Genomic DNA, 19034 nt, shown 5'->3' with positions numbered 1-19034 from the left:
CCTGAAGGAGTTGCGGGCTCTCGATTTCCAGAACTTGTACTTTATTTACAGTGTTGGGAAAAACAGAAAGCAATTTTCACTCTGTGAAATGTTACAAAATTTATGTCCTGAAACTTGTGAAGCATTGCCGTTTTTTCATGCTTACACGGGTTGTGACATAGTATCTTCTTTTCATGGGGTTAGTAAAACTAAAGCTTGGAATGTGTGGAAGACACTGTCAGAACTAATGGTCGTCTTTATTTGATTGTACACCTCAATCATTTTATCTGATGATGATTTTGATATGATACAGTATTTTACAGTGCTTCTGTATGACACAACCAGCGCAACAAAAACAGTCAATGAATGCAGAAGGATACTTTTCACACAGAAGAATAGATCCCTTAAAAATATACTCCCTACTGAAGATGCTTTAAGATACCACTTGAAAAGAACAATGTTTCAAGCCAGTGTTTGGAGACAGTGTCTACAACATCAGCCTGACATTCCTGATGTTACCGACTGCGGATGAAAAGTCTCAGATTCCCCACCATGGCTTACACCATTATGGACAGTTCTTCCAGAAGTATCAATGAAATGTTCGGAATTAATCTGCTGCCACTGCAAAACAATGTGTATGAACAAATGCAATCAAAGCTTGAACATGCAGTGTACCGCCTTATGCTCTTGTGATGGACAATGTATACAGTGAGGGAGTTATTGATAGATGAGACTTAGACATGCATTCCACCTCTAGTACAGAACGATTAAAATATAGTACTCTTTAAAATTGTTCGCAATTTCTTTTAAAAAAAGAAAGAAAGGAAGGAATATTCATTAAGGTTGCATTCTTATTTTAGCAATTTTCGAAATAAAAAAGAATAGATTTGAAACATACTTTTGTACATACAATTTTATTTTTAATATCCTACTTGATGATGATGATGATGGGTGTTCTGTCCGAGGGCAGGTAGTTGGCCCGAAAGTCCCTGGGCAAGGTGAACCTATGGTGGTCTTGCCATTGCCTTCCATGGGATGATGATGACGTTCTAAGGACGACTCCTATAGTTTAACGAAGGATCCGAACCACTTCTGTCCCCACCGGGAATCGCACTCGGAACCCCTTGATTAAAGATGACGAGTGGAGGGACACTGTATTCTATCTTAACACGCAATAATTCAACGCAATAATTTAGTAAATGCTCCCATATTATTTAATTTTACTCCCTTTACTTTCTATTTATCACCCTACTGCCAAAGAACTTAATTGCAATCATTATCCCCCTCCCCTCCTTTTATAGAAGCTCATATGACTTGTGTCCCGGTGGTTTTTTATTGTGTATTACCATGTAAATAACTATGCCAAATTTTATTCTGGTATCCAGAAAAGAAATATTCTTATTGAAATTTGTACCAAGCGACTGCACTAATTGTTTGACTAACTTCTACTCACAAGCTATTACCCGCTTTTACTGTGACATTTACCTGGATTAATTTAGGAACTGCTGCATGATATATTCCATAACATTTTTGACGATATAAGCCAATGGCAATAAGAAAGTAAAGAATGATTCGCAGGACAGAAATAATTCAAAGTTTCATAATGTAACAACAAGGACTCATTACAAAACCTTAGAGCCTTGTGGACTACGTCACTATATTTGTTTCAATTATAAATTGTTTGAAATAAGAATATGTACTAAAATGGCACGTGCCAAGATGGCCGAATTTGCCTGTTTTAAATATAATTGTTTAACACACTATTAATGTAATAAAGAAGAATAAGCGGAGCATGAACATATTGAAAATGAAAAACAGTATATGAAAATTGTAACAAATAATAAAATTGTCCGAAGTAATGAATTGTAAATAGTAAAAATGGAATAAAAAATGAGAGCAAAGGTCTCCAATACTTAATGTTTACAGCGCCATCTCTTATCCCCAACTAGGAATCACTGTATATTCAATATAACTTTCCCCTTCTATTCCCAATTTTCTTTCCTACGCCGGCTTATAGCTTATTGCTTTCATAGGATCTATCATACAGAAATATGATAATACCTTAATATAATAATTTTGCAAAACAGTAAAGAATATAAAAAATAGCTAGTAAATAAATTAATATTACGAACAAAAGAGAAAACAAATTAAGAGACAGTACTTTTTACCGTTACAGGTTAGAATGCCTATATTATCTCATTTCAAAACAGAAAATAACATGAGTTTAAGTATTTTCCCATTCATGTATCGATTATGTAGAGGACACATAACAGGCACGTAGCCAAGGGGGGGGGGTCCGGACCCCCCCCCCCTTCGAGACCAGAAATGAAAAAAATTAAGGTAGGATAAAACAAAAGGAAATGACGAAAAGAAGGATCAGCGTTAAATATTAAAAAGAAAATTACAGGAAGCTTTTGCTTACTCTTTCTTATGAGGAGATTTGTATTGCTTGCAATATGGTGGCGAGCTAAGCGAGATATTCTGGAAGAGTCAGGGATTTTGAAATTTCAAGAAAAGTTACGGAATTCTCAGAATTTCTGCTACTAGTCAGGGAGATTTCAAGCTTTCGAAAGCATAGTGCCGTTGTGTAACAGCGTGGACATTTTAAATCATAATTTTTCGTCATCGCATCCTTGCAGTATCAAACATGTTATTTCAAGAACAATTTTCTATTGCTCCTTTAACCTGTCATTTGGAACCGACAATAGTTGACGGAATAATAAAAACAAAAATTTATGATGAAAGAAAGTTCTGTTAGCATTTGATTCAACAGAGAAAGGAACGCATATATTGTAAAACTAGTTGAATATACACATGCTTCGCACAGGGGCTGTATTTGGAAGTCAACGCCTGTGGGAGTATCAGCATGGTTCACAGCGACGGCGAAAACTACGGATTTCTTACTAATATCGGTCATTTTGGGCTATTTTTTTACATGTCTCGGTATCCACCCCCCGCTGACTCCCAGCCCGCATACAATTGTAACTAAATTTGCAAGTCATCGCTAATGGAAGTGTCACCATTGATTTCAGCGACCGCGAAAACTATGGATTTGACACTAATATCGGTCATTTTGGATTACTTTTATATGTCTTGCTATCTCACCCCCCTCCGATGACCCCCGGCCCGGAGCCGAATAGCGTGAATTTGGAAGTTAATGCGATCCGAGTTTCATCATTGATTTCAGCGACCGCGAAAATATGAATTCGACACTAATAGCTCAAGTGGTAGAGCGTTGGCTTCGCATTCGGGAAGTCGTGGTTTCGAATCCCGCTGCCGACCATCCTGACTGAGGTTTTCCAGGGTTCCCTCAGTCCTACCAGACAAATGCCGGGATGGAACCTAATAAACATGCCCTGGCCGATACCTTCCCAAATCCTTTCCATTGTTAATGTTGTTGGATATCCAGTGTAAAATGGCCTCTGAACTGTATCTGATGATTGTTAAATAAATAAATACATATCGATCATTTTCTACTACTTTTACATGTCCCGGTAAACGCCCCCTTGAGACCCCCCTGTTTCGAAATTAAAGAAAAAAACACTTCGTCGTGATCTGGGGCCTGGGCCAAGGTACCCCTGCAGGGGCGTTATTTAGGGGGGCAGGAGGGAGCAATTCCCCCCAAGAGTTTGAGGAATACATATACTTTAATCGATTGTCTACTAATATACTAGTACAAAACGTGAAAGTCTTATGTCGGTGGGGCTCTTGCCCCCCTCAAGCGAAGTCTGAAATGACGCCCCTGTACCCCTGACCAAAATTTGGTAACTCTCGGTCCACTCGTCTGGTCCCTAGGCCGCACACAGACAGACAAACACACAAACAAACTCTTTATTTTATTTATATTAGAAGATAGTTTACAAGACAGTATTGAGTATGTACTTTCATAATAATTGAGGTCATAACGAAAGGAAAATTCTTATATTTGAATAAACAGGAGAAGGACGTAAATATTGTAAAGTCTTTTTCAATAGTTTTTTTTATCATTTTGCTCGAAATTTCTTCATAGTTTGTTATTAAAATACTTGCCAACATATCCTCATTTTATTGTCCTAACAAACCAATATATGTTAAGAGTAAAGTAGTTTAGATTGATCGAGCTCCTGGGCCTTCAGAATTTCATGTCACTCCTCCCCCCCCCCCTTCGTTACGAAATCCTGGCTAAACGAACCAATATATGTTCCAGTAAAATAGTTTAGAATGATCGATCCCCTTTTGTGATGACCACAGTATTTCATGTCACGGACCCCCCCCCCCTCACGAAATCCTGGCTACGTGCCTGCACATAAACATGTAGAGCAAAACCAGAGAAGAAATGACATTGCGCTTTCATCTATTTCTTTGTATTCTGTCTTCATTTTTTTCCAGAATTTGTAGATTTATAGAGGCACTCAAGGTACCTGTCCGATAAAAGTTCGGCCAACTGTATTCTTTCTTTATATGAAAGACCGTAATGCGTATGTTCACCGAAAGGTTTCACAATTTACATATTGTTCTCCCGAAGGTCCATATCCTCAGGACAATACTTTGCAAATGATATCTAAATTTTTATCATTAAAAAAGTTTTGTATGTCTTATGCTAAATTTTCTTTAATATTGGATAAACTACATTGCAAATCTTTGAAACTATATATTCTTTAGTTGAAATTTGCAATTAAAGTATTTTTTAAGCTGATTTTTGAAAGATATGGACATTGAGCTGAATACAAATGCCTATAATCATAATAAATTTTGTTTGACGTTTTAATGAATTAATCCAAGTTATTGTTTAATTTACCTTCCTCTATTTGTTATGTAATTTAATATCTTTTAGAAAAGTTGTAAAAAAGAGGTAGCAATGTTTTCATTTTTACCTGAACATTATGAAAATTGATAACATGATTAGATTGAAATTATTTTTTTTTTTATCTACATGCACTAGGTTTTCTGAGTACAGAAGATGAAATATTACCAGGAAACAATGGATTACGAGATCAAATACTAGCACTAAAATGGGTACAACACAATATTGCAGCCTTCGGAGGAAATCCCAGAAGTGTAACGATATTTGGAGAGAGTGCTGGAGGTTCTGCTGTGCATTTTCTAATGCTTTCTCCGTTATCCATAGGTAAAGTTATACAAGTTGATTCATATAAAATTTTATTATTTAATGAATTTATAACCTACATTCATATGAAAGAGTAAATCCAATCACTGATTCACCCATCAACAGATCTCCGAAACTCCTACGCCTAAAATCATGAATTTGTTTTATATAAAGGTAACCAAGAAAGTTCTATGGCTTTTTGTGGAGGTCTGTGTTCAATTGGCCTTCACACCTTGAGTTGAACGCAAATGGAGATAAAGCGAATGGTGTAGGTATATCCAACATACTACCGGGTTGTGGTATTTCAGTTAAACCTTGAACTTGCGTAAGGACAGAGTTAACATGGGACCTCCACAGAGAGTCATAAGGGCGTGTATACTGTACGAGTTCAAACTGGTGACAAACGCCGCTGCAGCGGGGCGCAAGACATGCCATTCCTTTGGTGAAGCTGTTGTGCTTACGCGGACAGTGCAGCGGTGGTTTAACAAGTTTAAGGACGGTAACGAAACATTCGAACACGCGCCGTGCCGCAAGACTAACACATGTACAAACTGAAGATCTTCAGGTAGCAATTGAGGCGAACAGTGGCCAGACATGTGAGGAACTGGGACTACAATTCAGTGTGAGTGGAGAAACCATTCGGCAGCGCCTCCATCAACTTGGGTCGATGGGTCTCTCATGATTTGATTCCGGGCCAGAAGGCAACGCAAGCAGACACCTGTGTTTCTTTGCAGACTCATCTGAGAAAAAAAAAAACATTTCTGGACAGGGTGTTTACATGTGTTGTGAAGCTCCACGGCGCCGTCATCATTTTTTAGCATCCCATGAACCGGTTTCAAAACAGCCGAAACCAGAACTGCATCAGAAGAAGATCCTCCTGTGTGTTTGGTGGACTGCTTGTGGAGTCGTGCATCGGGAACTACTACCAGCTGGTCAGAGAATCAATACAACTGTGTACTGTCAGCAGTTGAGCCGTGTTGAAGAAACACTCAAAACTCTGGAGCCAACACTTCTGAATAATAGGAGCAAAGGGATCCTCCTATTATAGGGCATCACTAAGCCCCACATGGCTAGGATTATCCGGGGCACCATTCTACGCCTTGGATGGGAGACACTATTACATCGGCAATACTCCCCGGACATTGGACCATCCGATTTTCACCTGTTTCATTCCTTGGACACTCACGCCAGTTCAAATTCCTAGTAGAGGTGATAAACGCACTTGGTACCTTCTTCGCATCAGGGCGCCCACCAAGTTCTACCGCGATGGAACCCATGGCCTTCCGGAACGTTGGCTGAAGGTCTCGATGCTGATGGGAACTATTTTTGGTCTTCTTGGTACGTCTTAGGTGGCATATCAATGTTCCAAGTTGGTAGGTGAAAAAGCAACAGAACTTTCTTTTTTACCTTTATTTATGTATTTGCAACTAGGTTGTAAATAAGATGAGGTTTGCCCGAACAAGCTGGGCAGGTGACTTGAATGCTTGTTCACCGTTGACCAGATTTCCGAAACTACCGGATGTAGAACCTCGAAATTTTTAAAGTAAAACATTTCCTTACATCATGATCTCTAGATTAGACGGGAGTTTAACCCTGTGTGAAGAATCGGGGTTTTCATCTTTTCGTTCACCAAGTCTCCAAGGTATTGAGTGCAGAACCATGAGAATTAGTGTGTGTTATTTACTTGTACAAAGACAAAGACAAATGAGACGCAGGAAGGGGAAGGATTAAAAGTATTATTAGCGTAAATGTGGGGCATATGCTAGTTTATATACAAATCAAAATGAACGGCGTAATTAGCTATACAGTAAATGTGAGAAAATAATTTTATCACACAATGTTTAAGATAGCTCAGATACACTGGAAGACAATATTTTCTTTAGTGAACAAAGTACTTACGTGATTTGAGTTTATGGAGTCGTTGGACGTATGACAGCGTATTGTTAAAGTAGTCCTGGGTCCGGATCCACAGGAATTATCCAGGAACACTACTCGGACTAGATGCACTCTTCGAAACCATCAACATTGAAGTTTATAATATAGCTTACATTTTCAACATTCGACATATATGTAATATGATGAGTGTGATTTAGTTGTGTTTACAGTAAAATGAAGGACCATCAATACTTGCTGTAACCTTGTGATTTTTCTACACTCACTATATAATTCATAACTACATACTTGGCAAGGGTTACATATGGATCACTCGATATATATATATATATATATATATATATATATATATATATATATATATATATATATATATATATATATTGCTGTTTAAGATATTTATGCTGTAGTTTTATTTACGTTATGTAGTTTACTATACTTAACATTTTTCTTTCTTAGTAAGTTTTTGCTTTATGTGATTGGAAAAGTCCGTTTGTGCCTTGTATATTTTCAGTTAAAAGTCAACTGAAAGCAGGGGAATCGTGTTATTATACAGTCTAAACGCTTTTATCTTCGTTAATTCTGTCGAAGAAGTTCAACCTTAAAACGTATACAACGATAAATATACATTGTTCTGTTGTATGGTTGGAAAACATTATCATTTATTCTGAGAGAAAAACGCTGGCTAAAAGTATTTGAAAATAAAATCTTGGACGAATATTCGACCTCAGAGGCCCGGGAAAGGGGAATGTGGAGACTTCATAACAAGGAACTGCATAATTTGTACAATTTACCTAACATTGTTAGGGTCATTAAATCTAACAGGCTCAGATGTGTAGATCATGTAGCCAGCATGAAAGAAAGTAGGAACACTTTGAAAATAATAACTGGAGACTGAATCGGAAAAGGATTATTAGGATGGGATGACAAGATTGAGATGGATCTCGCAGAAATAGAAATACAAAGTAGAAACTGGATCTGGTTAATTAAAGATAGAAGTCAATGGAGAGCTTTTGTGAATGTGGCATTGATCCCTCTGATTCCGTAAGCCATAGTTTATTAGTGATATTTCTAGTTATCTTGTGAAGGTAGTAGATTTTCATTTCTATTTTTTTTTAAACTGTCGCGCATCTGAAAATGGACGCTGATTTTCTTTTTTCCTTAGGTTTATTCCATCGTGCTATATCTCAGAGTGGAACTGCGTTAGCTCCTTGGGCTCTAGCAACTGAAGCTCGTTCTTTGGCGTTCAAACTGGGAGAAAATCTTAACTGTACATCCACAAACTCCATAGAACTTGTAAATTGTTTAAATAATGTTCCTGCTGATGACATAGTCAAAGCTTATCCATTATTAAAGGTAAGAAAATACCATTGACTTTAATTTAGCCTAACATAATATTCATCAATATGAGTGCTATTTGATGCTATAACTATGTAACTTAAACTGATTTACGTACCATAAGCTACTTCTGCAACATTATTGTAATGATCGAACACACACGAGTGTAATAACATATTAGCTATAATATTGAGAAAAATAGAGACCTCATAGGATACGGATTACTAGAAATGTTCTTTCGAAACACATCAATTCTATTGTCAGTGCTATTGGCTTTAAGTAAGAAAAAGTCACTATTTTCAAAGTTATTAACTATAGATTGGAGGTAAATAACCATAATAGAAATTCTCATCTTTTGACCGAGTTAAGTCAGAAGAATAGGCTCATATTTAGCTTTATAGTTCGAAAGGCAATGACATAAGTAATAACTACATACTATAGTTTAACGCATATGAAAATTTAAATTACTTTTACTTTTATTAATGGCAATTAACGATCTTGTACACATTTTATAAATCAATATCATTAACAACCCTATAATTTGAAACAAGTTGTTTCCGTAAGAAAGTCCACAAGAGTAGTTTTTTCTTGCAATGGGTATTTTACTTTCAAGCTACAATAATAGTGAAGAAGAATGTTCTGATCGCGAAAAATCATAAATATACTTGATGTCCCATGACTATCTGTTCCGTCTATCTGTTCCTTCTTACGAGGGTCGGCTGATAAGTTCTCGGCCTGACCCCCTTCTGAATGTATTACCCTGATGTAATTGATGTCATGTGAAATGTTTATCTTTTATATGTTTAAGTACCAAATTTCGCAATTCTACCATGAATGGTTTTTATTTTACAGGTATTTGAATGAACCATGGCGGAGCCAGATGTCAAATTCACCAAAGAGGAGTTGCGAGGTGTAATGAAGTTCTTCTTCCTGCAACAGAAGTCGCTCAAGGAAATCCATGGTTGCATGTTAGACACATTGGGTGGACAGTGCCCTTTATACTCCACTATGAAGAAATGGTGTGCGAACTTTAAGTGTGGTGAACTTTCAACAGAAGGTGGTGATAGGTGTGGCAGGACAGTGTCAGTGTCAACTCCGGAAAAAGTGGACCAGATTCATGACCTGATTTTAAGCAACAGACGGATTTCGCTTCAGGAGATAGCTGACGAAGTGCACATATCCAAAGAACGTGTTGGGTCAATAATCCATGATCAGTTGGACATGCGCAAGCTTTCTGTGAAATAGATTCCGAAATGTTTGAACGTGGATCAGAAACGCGAACGTGTGAGATCATCGCAGGTGATTTTACGGCATTTCGCGAACTCCAAGGACGATTTTTTGAATTGGGTTGTTACCCAGGATGAAACGTTGTTGCATTACTTTGGTCCGGAAACTAAACAGCAGTCATGCGAGTGGCGCCACTCAGGATCTCCAAGGCCCAAAAAATTCAAAGCACAAAAGTCCGCAGGGAAGGTGCTTGCCTCAATATTCTGGGATAAGGATGGTGTTTTGCTCTCAGACTATCTTCCAAAGGGCCAAACCATAACTGCAGAGTATTACTGCAGTCTGCTAACTAAGGTAAAGGACACTATTAAAGAAAAGCGCCGGGGAAAGTTGACACGAGGTGTCTTGTTTTTGCAGGACAATGGTCCCGTCCACAAGGCTGGCAGAACAATGGATTTTCTGAGGGACCTAGGGTTTCAGTGCATTGACCACCCACCTTACTCGCCAGATCTTGCCCCTTCTGATTATTATCTGTTTCCAAAACTCAAAACAGCACTGAAAGGACAGAAATTTCCCAGTGATGAAGAGGTGATAACAGCTGCGGAACAGTTTTTTGCAGACCTTGAGATTTTTTTTTTTCTTGGAGGTGTTGGAGAAGTTGCAGCATCGAAGTGCCAAGTATGTTGACCTTCGAGGGTACTATGTTGAATAGCCTCACACTTTTATGCCTGCAGCTCAAGTTCTTCTGGGTCGGGCCGAGAACTTATCAGCCCACCCTCGTATGTACAGCAGTTTTAAAGGCGTGATGAACTTCGTGATCTATGATCTAAAAATCTCAAACTCGTCAGACTCGAAACCCATTAGAGTCGGTGACCGAGTTTGACTCGGACAGATCTGGAGACCGATTTCGTCCTAACAAGTATGATTCTCTTCATTTTCTCTTTTATCACTATATCCAATACATTTTTGTTACGTCTTCAGTGAGTATAAGTGAAAAAAATTGGGTTCACTGTTTAATCTGCCTTTGTGAATTGTTGACATAGGATGCGATTATGGTCTCATCTTTGGCACAGGAAATTCGGATTCTGTAAAAGTGCATGTACACTAAGCCAAAGTCTGTATCTTAGTGGCACTGGTTCTGCACGATGCCACATGGAGAACAACTAGGTTAAATGTATTATGATTAATAAATAATGTTATATTAGAGATCGAGCAAGCAAAAACTTATTAATATGTTGTATATGTTCGATTATATGTTGTACGTAAATAGTATTTCATTACAACCTTAAAATATTATATAAATTTTTCTCACATCATTTCAGATATAACAAGATTTGAATATTTTATTCCAGTGATTTTCTTGTAAGTGACCTCAATAATTATCATGTCAAAAAAAAAAAAAAAAAAAAAAAACATTCCATCATAAACATTAGGAAATTGTACAGTTTGTTTCTTTCTTGGGAATCCGAGAAGGGCGTGCTACTAATACAGTGGTATTTCTTTGGACGAAGTTTTAAATTCACAGTTGTAAATTGATATTTCTTTTCCTTTTTCTTAGATAAGTAATTGTTTTCTTGTAAACTAACACATGTAATTTTTATTTCTTTATTTTTTTCATATGTTACAATGTAGCCATATTTTTGTCACTATTTCAATTTCTATCCACTAATGCACTAATGTCTAATGTTTAAATTTTCCACTAATGTCTAAATTTTCTGTGATTACATAGCATAATTTTTCTTTCTGAAATTGGTATTATATCTATTATATAGCATCTTAAAAAGAAGCATCTCAGAGTAAACAAATGAATTCCTTTAGTGTAATTAGTTATGGGGAAGGTATATGTAATTTTGCCTTAGTTCTTATTTTCTTCTCTTTGATTCGGATGTGCAGAAAAAGGAAGTAGCATTCAGGCATGTGAGCAATACATTATACAGATATACACATATATGTTGGTACATAGTAGTTGTTATGACGAGAAGTAAACGTAAACGATAAGATTTCTTTTTTTTTTTTTAATTTAAAATTTCAACATTATTGATTCCTCAGATGCTATTTTGTTCGTAAGGTCCGTCATAACTGAGTGTGATATGTTTTTTTTTTTTTTTTTTCAAAATTTATCAACTGTGGTGTTTATGTTACACAACCCATCTCTATTAGCCTATAAGGCATAGTCGTAGGACGTAGAACTAGAAATTTCATTCCAATTACGAGAAGATAGATTGGAAGAAATAGAGTGCTGCTAAAGTCTCATGCTTTGACAGTAATCTAGTTTCCGAAAAGTAAGTTGGGATCTTAGATTTCAAAGCCTATTGAGACGGTTTATTTCCAAATGCTATTAAAAGTCAGACTGCACTAAAGCTCTTTGTAATTAATTCTGGGATCAGTTTCCAGTAATATAGAATATAGTCCGTAGTGGATTGGTTTGTATTATTAAGAACCTAAAAGACACTCAAAGTGAGACGTCCGGCTTTCGAGAGAACATTCATCACTGAAGTTTAAGTACATGCGATATAGAAAGAAACCCGGACGCTATATTAAGAAGAAACGATGATATATAGTTTCTTGTAGCAAAAGTGGCAGCTTACTTTTGTTTTAAATTATGATAATACATGCATCTTATTTTACTATTAAATTTTTGTTTTCCATCGCACTTCTATGATTTGTATAGCAAACTGTTATACGTATATGACCGCTTTTATAAAAGCTATATATATATATATCAATGGAATTTTAAATTCATAACATACACTAACAAGGGAACTTTTTCTTGTGTTACACGAAATGTGGAATATGTTTAGGTGCAATTTTATGTACATTTTCATCGAACTCGGGCCATTTTTCGTCTCATTATCCACAACGTGTTGTGTTGGCAGTGCCCCTACTCTTCCCCCCATAAGTACGGAACGGTTGCGATCTAAGGTTTTCCCGCCTATGGATTTTCTTGTTGACTAACACAAATCGTTTGACCATAGTCTCGTTCCATATTTCGTGTGACATCAGAAAATTCCCTTGTAAGCATACATAATAAATAACCTAAGTAATCTTCAAAATGTCAACTAAAAAATGTAAAATTCCCTTCCTTTGTACCCATGGTAACTATAAAGGTAACCAAGAAAGGTCTGTTGCTTTTCCACCCACCAACTTCGAACATCAATATGTCACTTAAGACATACCTACAAGATCAAAAATAGTCCCCATCACCATCGACAACCTTCTGCCAACGTTCTGGAAGGCCATGGATTCCATCGCGGTAGAACTTAGTGGGTCGTGAAGCGAAGAAGGCATCAAGTGCATTTTCCACCTCTACTAGAGATTTGAACAGGCGTCCTCTAAGGTGATTGTCCAAGGAATGGAATAGGTGCTAATCGGACGGTACAATGTCCAGGGAGTATGGTGGATGCATTAGTGTTTCCCACATAGGGCGTAGAATGGTGTCCTCGGTCATCCTAGCCACGTGCGATTCAGAAGTGCCGCCACCAGAGTTTTGAGTTTTTCTTGAATATGGCTCAGTTGCTGACAGAACACAGTTGCATTGATGCTCTGACCAGCTGGTAGCAGTTCCTGATGCACGATGCCGCGGGCAGTCCACCAAACACACAGGAGGACTTTCTTCTGCTGCAGTGATGGTTTCGGTGCTATTTGGAACTGGTTCATGGGATGTTAACCCATGATTACGGCGCCGTGGAGCTTCGTACAGAGCCCACTTCTGATCACGTGTCAACACCCTGTCCAGAAATGGCTCCTTCCTCAGATGAGTATCACACAGGTATCTGCTCGCGTTGCCTTCTGGCCCTAAGTTAAAGCATGTGGGATCCATCGACCCAAGATGTAATGCTTTCCAAGTTGGAGGTGCTGCCGAATGGTTTCTCCACTCACACTGAATTGTAGTCCCACTCGCTCACATGTCTGTCTATTGTTCGCCTCAATTGCTACCTGAAGATCTTCAGTTTGTACATGTGTTAGTCTTCCGGTAAGTGGTGCGACTTCTAGTGTTTGGTCACCGTTCTTAAACTTGTTAAACCAACGCTGTACTGTCCGCGTAGTCATGACATCCTCACCAAAGGCCTGGCATATCTTCCGCCCCTGTATAGCGGCGTTTGACCCCAGTTTGAACTCGTGCAGCATACACGATCTTATGACGCTCTGCGGAGGTCGCATGTTCACTCTGTCCTTACACACGTTCACGGTGTAACTGAACTGCCGCATCCAAGTAGTATGTTGGATATCTCCACACCAACAACTGACCTTCGCCTTATCTCCATTCGCATGGTGTGAGGGCCAATTGAACACAGACCTCTACAAAAAGCGACAAAACTTTCTTGGTTACCTTTATAACATTTGAAAACCACAAGGAAGAAATGCGCAAAGTCAATTTTTCTCTATTCTGAGAAAGCTGAACTTTTAGCTTTGAAACCAGAACCTATTTACCATATAGCAGGAACAAATACTATTTCTTTCCTTTGTTTTTCATTTGGAAATCCAATTCTATAAACCAGCGTTTCCCAATCTTTTTCAACTTGCGGCACACTACGGGTGTAACTTGGATTCTCGCGGCACACTTATAGATATTATTTGTAAATATAAAAAATAGTGGTATTTTTTTCTCTGATTACTGATCATCTTCGCAGAGAAAAAAGCTCGATCACTGGGTTTTCCCCGTGGTAAATCACTATGCTTATTTTTCATTCTAATTTAAAAACGGAAAACAATTACAATGAAATATTGTACTCAGGTTTTTAAAAATACGCTTTCTTTTTCGAAAACTGTATCCAACCTTTTACTAAGAAGGAAGAGCACTAAATAACGAACGAACAAACCGATCTCTTTTACTTTTAAAACACAAATGTAGGTAATTTGTCGAAAGGATTGAATGATATTTTAAATTTTCAAGTTACGAAATAGTCTGCAACAATAAAGAAGCAATAATGGTCATAACAATAACAAATACTTTTTTCAACACTAGAAATGTACAGAAAAGTAACACGGTGAGAAACTTAAAATTGTAAATTTCTAGTAGAGGTTCATAGTAATGTGCAATACAAATATACATTTTGCAATTTCGTGCTATACAATTAATAATTTTGTTTCGATTTCTTCGCGGCACACCAGTGGCCCATTCACGGCACACCAGTGTGCCGCGGCACACCGGTTGGGAAACGCTGCTATAAACGCTTACATGAAATTTTCCTTGTGCTATCGGTGAAAAGAACCTTAGATGTGAAAAGGAAAAAGGTAACGTAAATTTCACTGCAGGAATGGCCACCAGAGTTAAGGTTTCCGTTTATACCAGTGGTTGAAAAAATAGGATATTACAATCCTTGTCCTGTTTTGCCAGAGCATCCAACTGATATAATTAGAAGTGGAAGATATAATAATGTACCTTGGTTAACTGGAGTTACCTCAGAAGAAGGAATTTCACTGGCTGCTGGTAAGTATTATAATAGGAATCATTTGATTTTTCACTTTGTTTGCAATCATCAGATGTCTTATTAAAAACTCGTCGAGGAGAATAATAATATTTAACTAAACCGTATTGACGTAAATATATAGAATTTTCCAAAAGAGGAATGTTGGATAGTATCGTTTAACAAATGACCTGTTCTAGTTTGTTTGATTTCTTGCCTCAGCAGGAATTGTTAATTATTAATTATTCAAGTTAAAACTGACTTTGCAGTTTGTGTGTGTGTATGTGTAAGTTTAAATTTATAAGTTCTGTTTACGGGTTTCTAATTATGTATCCAATAATTCCTTGTTAATGATGTAAGTGGCAATTAAAACTTGATCTTGTGTTCATACTGTTATATACAATGTGAATCAAAAGTAGGTGGATTAAAGATACAGGGTGTCCGGAATGAGACTGCCGGTTTTTAAAAGTGTATAGTTTTAATATGGTCAGAGATAAAGAAGAAAAAAATATGCATTTTAAAGGAGAACTCAAAAAGTTTATTTGGTCTTACTTACAAGTCATTCTAACTCAGTGTAACTCCACGTGAACTCTATTTGTAACTCTTACAATATCTACCATGCACTGAATCTCTCTCCACGTATTCTGTAACATCTGAGGTGTTACTGAAGCAATCACATTCATTATACGGTTCTTCAGTTCATCAAGGCTACGTCCTTTTCACCAGAATACACAAAGTCTTTCACATACCCCCACAGGAAGAAGTCCAGGGGGTAACATCAGGAGAGCGTGGAAGCCACCTAATTGGCCCACCACGGCCTATCCAAACGGCTAGAAAATTCAGTATCAAGGTACTCCCTCACTAGTAGGCTCCACTGTGGAGAGTGACCATCCAATTGGAGTATCACTTCAGGTTGCAAATGTTGTAACTGGGGAACAGCAAATTGTTGAAGCATATTATCTAAGGACACATTTCCTGTTATGGTTTGCTCTTTAAAAAAGAAGGAACCTATAACTGCATTATGTGTTAAAGCACACCTGACATTCAATTTGAGACTGTCTCTAAAATGTTCTATGTACAGATGCATATCCTAATATTGTGTCTGTTAACACAGCCAGACAAGTGAAAAGTTGCCTCATCAGAGAAAACAACGTTCAATAGGAATTATGGTCATAATCAATCCTGTCCAGAATTTCAGTAGTAAATGCTGCTCTCTGTGGCTTATCATTGGGCTTAATTGCTTGCAACAATTGCACCTTATACGCGCGCAAACATAATCGTTCGTGTACCACATTGTGTAATGTCGACTTTGGAATTGCCAATGGCCTGCTCGCTGCGCAAACTAACTTCCTCGGGCTACGTGAGAAACACTCTCTTATTGCTCCCACATTTTCTTCTGACTTAACGCGATTTACCACCGCTGTGTTTTTTCACTTTCTGTTGATAAATATTGATGCTTCCACGTCTGGATACTGTTGCATGATGGAGGATCCTTGTGGTAAACACGTCGAAAGTTTCTTTGACCTTGAACAACACTTTCTGTCTCTGCAAACCACCACACGCATTGCGCCTTTTCGACTGCCGACGCCATTTCTGTTTATCGGTGATATTAGCGCCGTCACCGGTAGTTGTTCAAGTATAAAAATTTGCTGTACAAAACTTTTTGAGTTTTCCTTCAATATGAATGTTTTTTTTTCTTTTGTATCTATGACAATATTAAAATTATACACTTTAAAAACCATCAGTTCCATTCCGGACACCCTGTATTATTTATATATGGCCGGTACTGTAACAGAGATTTGTAATGACAAGCGTTTAGTTTATTCAGATTTCATTTTTATTTAGGGGGCGCGGTGGCTCAGTGGTAGAGCGTTCACCTCCGGTGCTTGGGGTCCTGGTTCGATGCCAGCTCGCGCCGTGTGGACTTTGTGGTGGACAAACACCGTGCTTGTGGGTTTTCTCGGGGTTCTTCCACTTTCTTCATTCTACCATTTCACTTATCTCTCATCATCACCGTCTCCTTTAGCCTAACCGGCATAACCGTGGGACGTAAAACTAAAGATTTCATTTCATTTTTAATTTTTATTTAAATTATATGTAGAGTCAAAGTTAGAATGAGCATCATTGCCAAGTTAATCTCAAATTCCCTATTTTCGCTTGTTTCCAACGAGTTTGTACATTATTTCATTCTGGTTGTTCATATTAAATTATTTCTAGTGAAACTGATAAAAATAAAAATTTTACATAAATAAATTTATAATGTCCTAATGTTTTCATATTATTTTCTCATAATTCCATTCACTGATAATCTGAGTGTATATGTATGTTTGGGTATTTTACTACCACAAAAGAAATATTCTACATTATTTTAATTAAAAAACAACAAATATTTAGTTATGAACATACATGAGGTGTATAGTAATAAAGCAATTCACTTTCATGGTGTATAATGTACTTACTTTGAGTAAGGTAGTTATTTCTCATTATTAAAAACGTGTAAAAACAAAAGCAGTATCATACAATATTTACAAGAAAATAATTATTTTATAAAAATGAAATGAAATCTTTGAGTTTTACGTCCCACGATTATGCTGGTTAGGCTAAAGGGGACGGTGATGATGAGGAATGAAATGGTGGAATGAAGAAAGTGGGAGGAAACGGGAAAGAAGAAATTCACTTGTTGAGGAATGTACTTAATGTGTTGAGTTAGTATGTTCCAAAAGATTTGCGATGCAGTTTTCTTATAAAAGACAGTAATTGTAAAAGCAAATTATCCTGTATATATAGCTTTCATATTACCATTATAAAATTTATTATAAGAGATAAGAGTAGAGTAACTTGTTAAAACTGTTATATAAATAGAGGATATAACATCTATATATTAGCCCTGAATTCGTTATATTAGATTTTCTGGAACTAATTAAAACGTAATTTACTCACTAAATGTTCAATCATAACACTCAAGATAAAATATATTTAAACTGATGTATTTTCTGAAGATTTTCTCCATTTACCTTCTTCACAAAATTCCTTCTTTATAATTAACAACACATCCACTATTTATGGTCTCTTTATGTTTTATATCGTAGAACTGTATAGAAAAAAATGTTTATACATGTCTGGCTACAATACTTAACAAGACTTAACAAGTTAAATGTTAGGTCTGGCCATAGAAGAAATTGCTATCATACGTTACAGACTGTTGTCCATATCAACATATAGTCTATATCTTTATGAATGTTAACGTTATAAGGAACAAGCAATAAAATTCAATGTATGCTTTACAAAAATTAATTAATATTTATTACAATTAACATACTTAGAGCACAAAATATTTGGAGGTTCTCATCCTTGTGTTGCGTTTTTTTCTTTTCTTTCTTTCTTTCTTTCTTTTTTTTTTTTTTTTTTTTTTTTTTTTGTTAACGATTCTAGTAATACAATAGAGTTGGATTATATCAAGAAATAATAGATTGGAATTAAATATGTTGTGTTGAAATGAATTCGTCAGATGAAGCATTTCTGCGTTTACGGCTTTCGTAGTTTAGGAAGATAAAATTGTAAAGGGATTACAATTTCAATTATAACGATTAAACTGCTGCATCAAATAAATTGATAAAGTTCAGGAACACATGCGATCAAAATACAATAACTAATGATAACAAATAACTCCCAATATTTGCAGGATTGCTGCTAAATCAACAGGCCCTTAAACAACTTGATGAGAATTTTACAGTTTTGGCACCTAGTCATTTATACTTCGACAAGAATTCTCCAAAATCCTTTGTTATTACTCAACTGCTAAGAAATTTCTATTTTGGACGAAAGAAAATTGGTTTGGAAACTGCTAAGGAGTACATTCAAGTGAGTATTGTGTAAAACGTCATATCCAATGCATCTTATAAGAACATAATAGTGATCTAGTGTCATAATAAGTGATTGGCGTATTAAATGCGTTCGTATTTGTATATAATATTCTGTTATATTAAACAGAATTTAATTAAGAGGTTTAGGAAAATTGTGATAAATCGCTCAATAATTTGTCATTAAACACTAAAATATCACCATATTGCTCCGGAGAAATATACATATAGAAATAACTTTGAAGA

At 36.6% G+C, this 19034-nt stretch overlaps 1 protein-coding gene across 1 annotated transcript in view; it reads left to right on the top strand.

Annotated features, from left to right (window-relative positions):
• LOC145667752 (venom carboxylesterase-6-like) overlaps positions 1-17046 on the top strand; it is a 41210-nt gene extending 24164 nt beyond the window's left edge. The window contains exons 4-7 of the mRNA XM_081735195.1: positions 4901-5086; positions 8124-8314; positions 14777-14951; positions 17030-17046. Of these exons, the coding sequence (XP_081591321.1) occupies positions 4901-5086; positions 8124-8314; positions 14777-14951; positions 17030-17046 (569 nt within the window). The remainder of the gene's footprint in view (positions 1-4900; positions 5087-8123; positions 8315-14776; positions 14952-17029) is intronic.
• The last annotated feature ends 1988 nt before the right edge of the window (positions 17047-19034 follow it).

Source organism: Thermobia domestica, chromosome 13, assembly GCF_964235325.1.
Source record: "Thermobia domestica chromosome 13, izTheDome1.hap1.1, whole genome shotgun sequence".
NCBI lineage: Eukaryota > Metazoa > Arthropoda > Insecta > Zygentoma > Lepismatidae > Thermobia > Thermobia domestica.
Note: the sequence above shows the minus strand (reverse complement) of the source record. Positions and strands in the feature narration are given on the sequence as shown.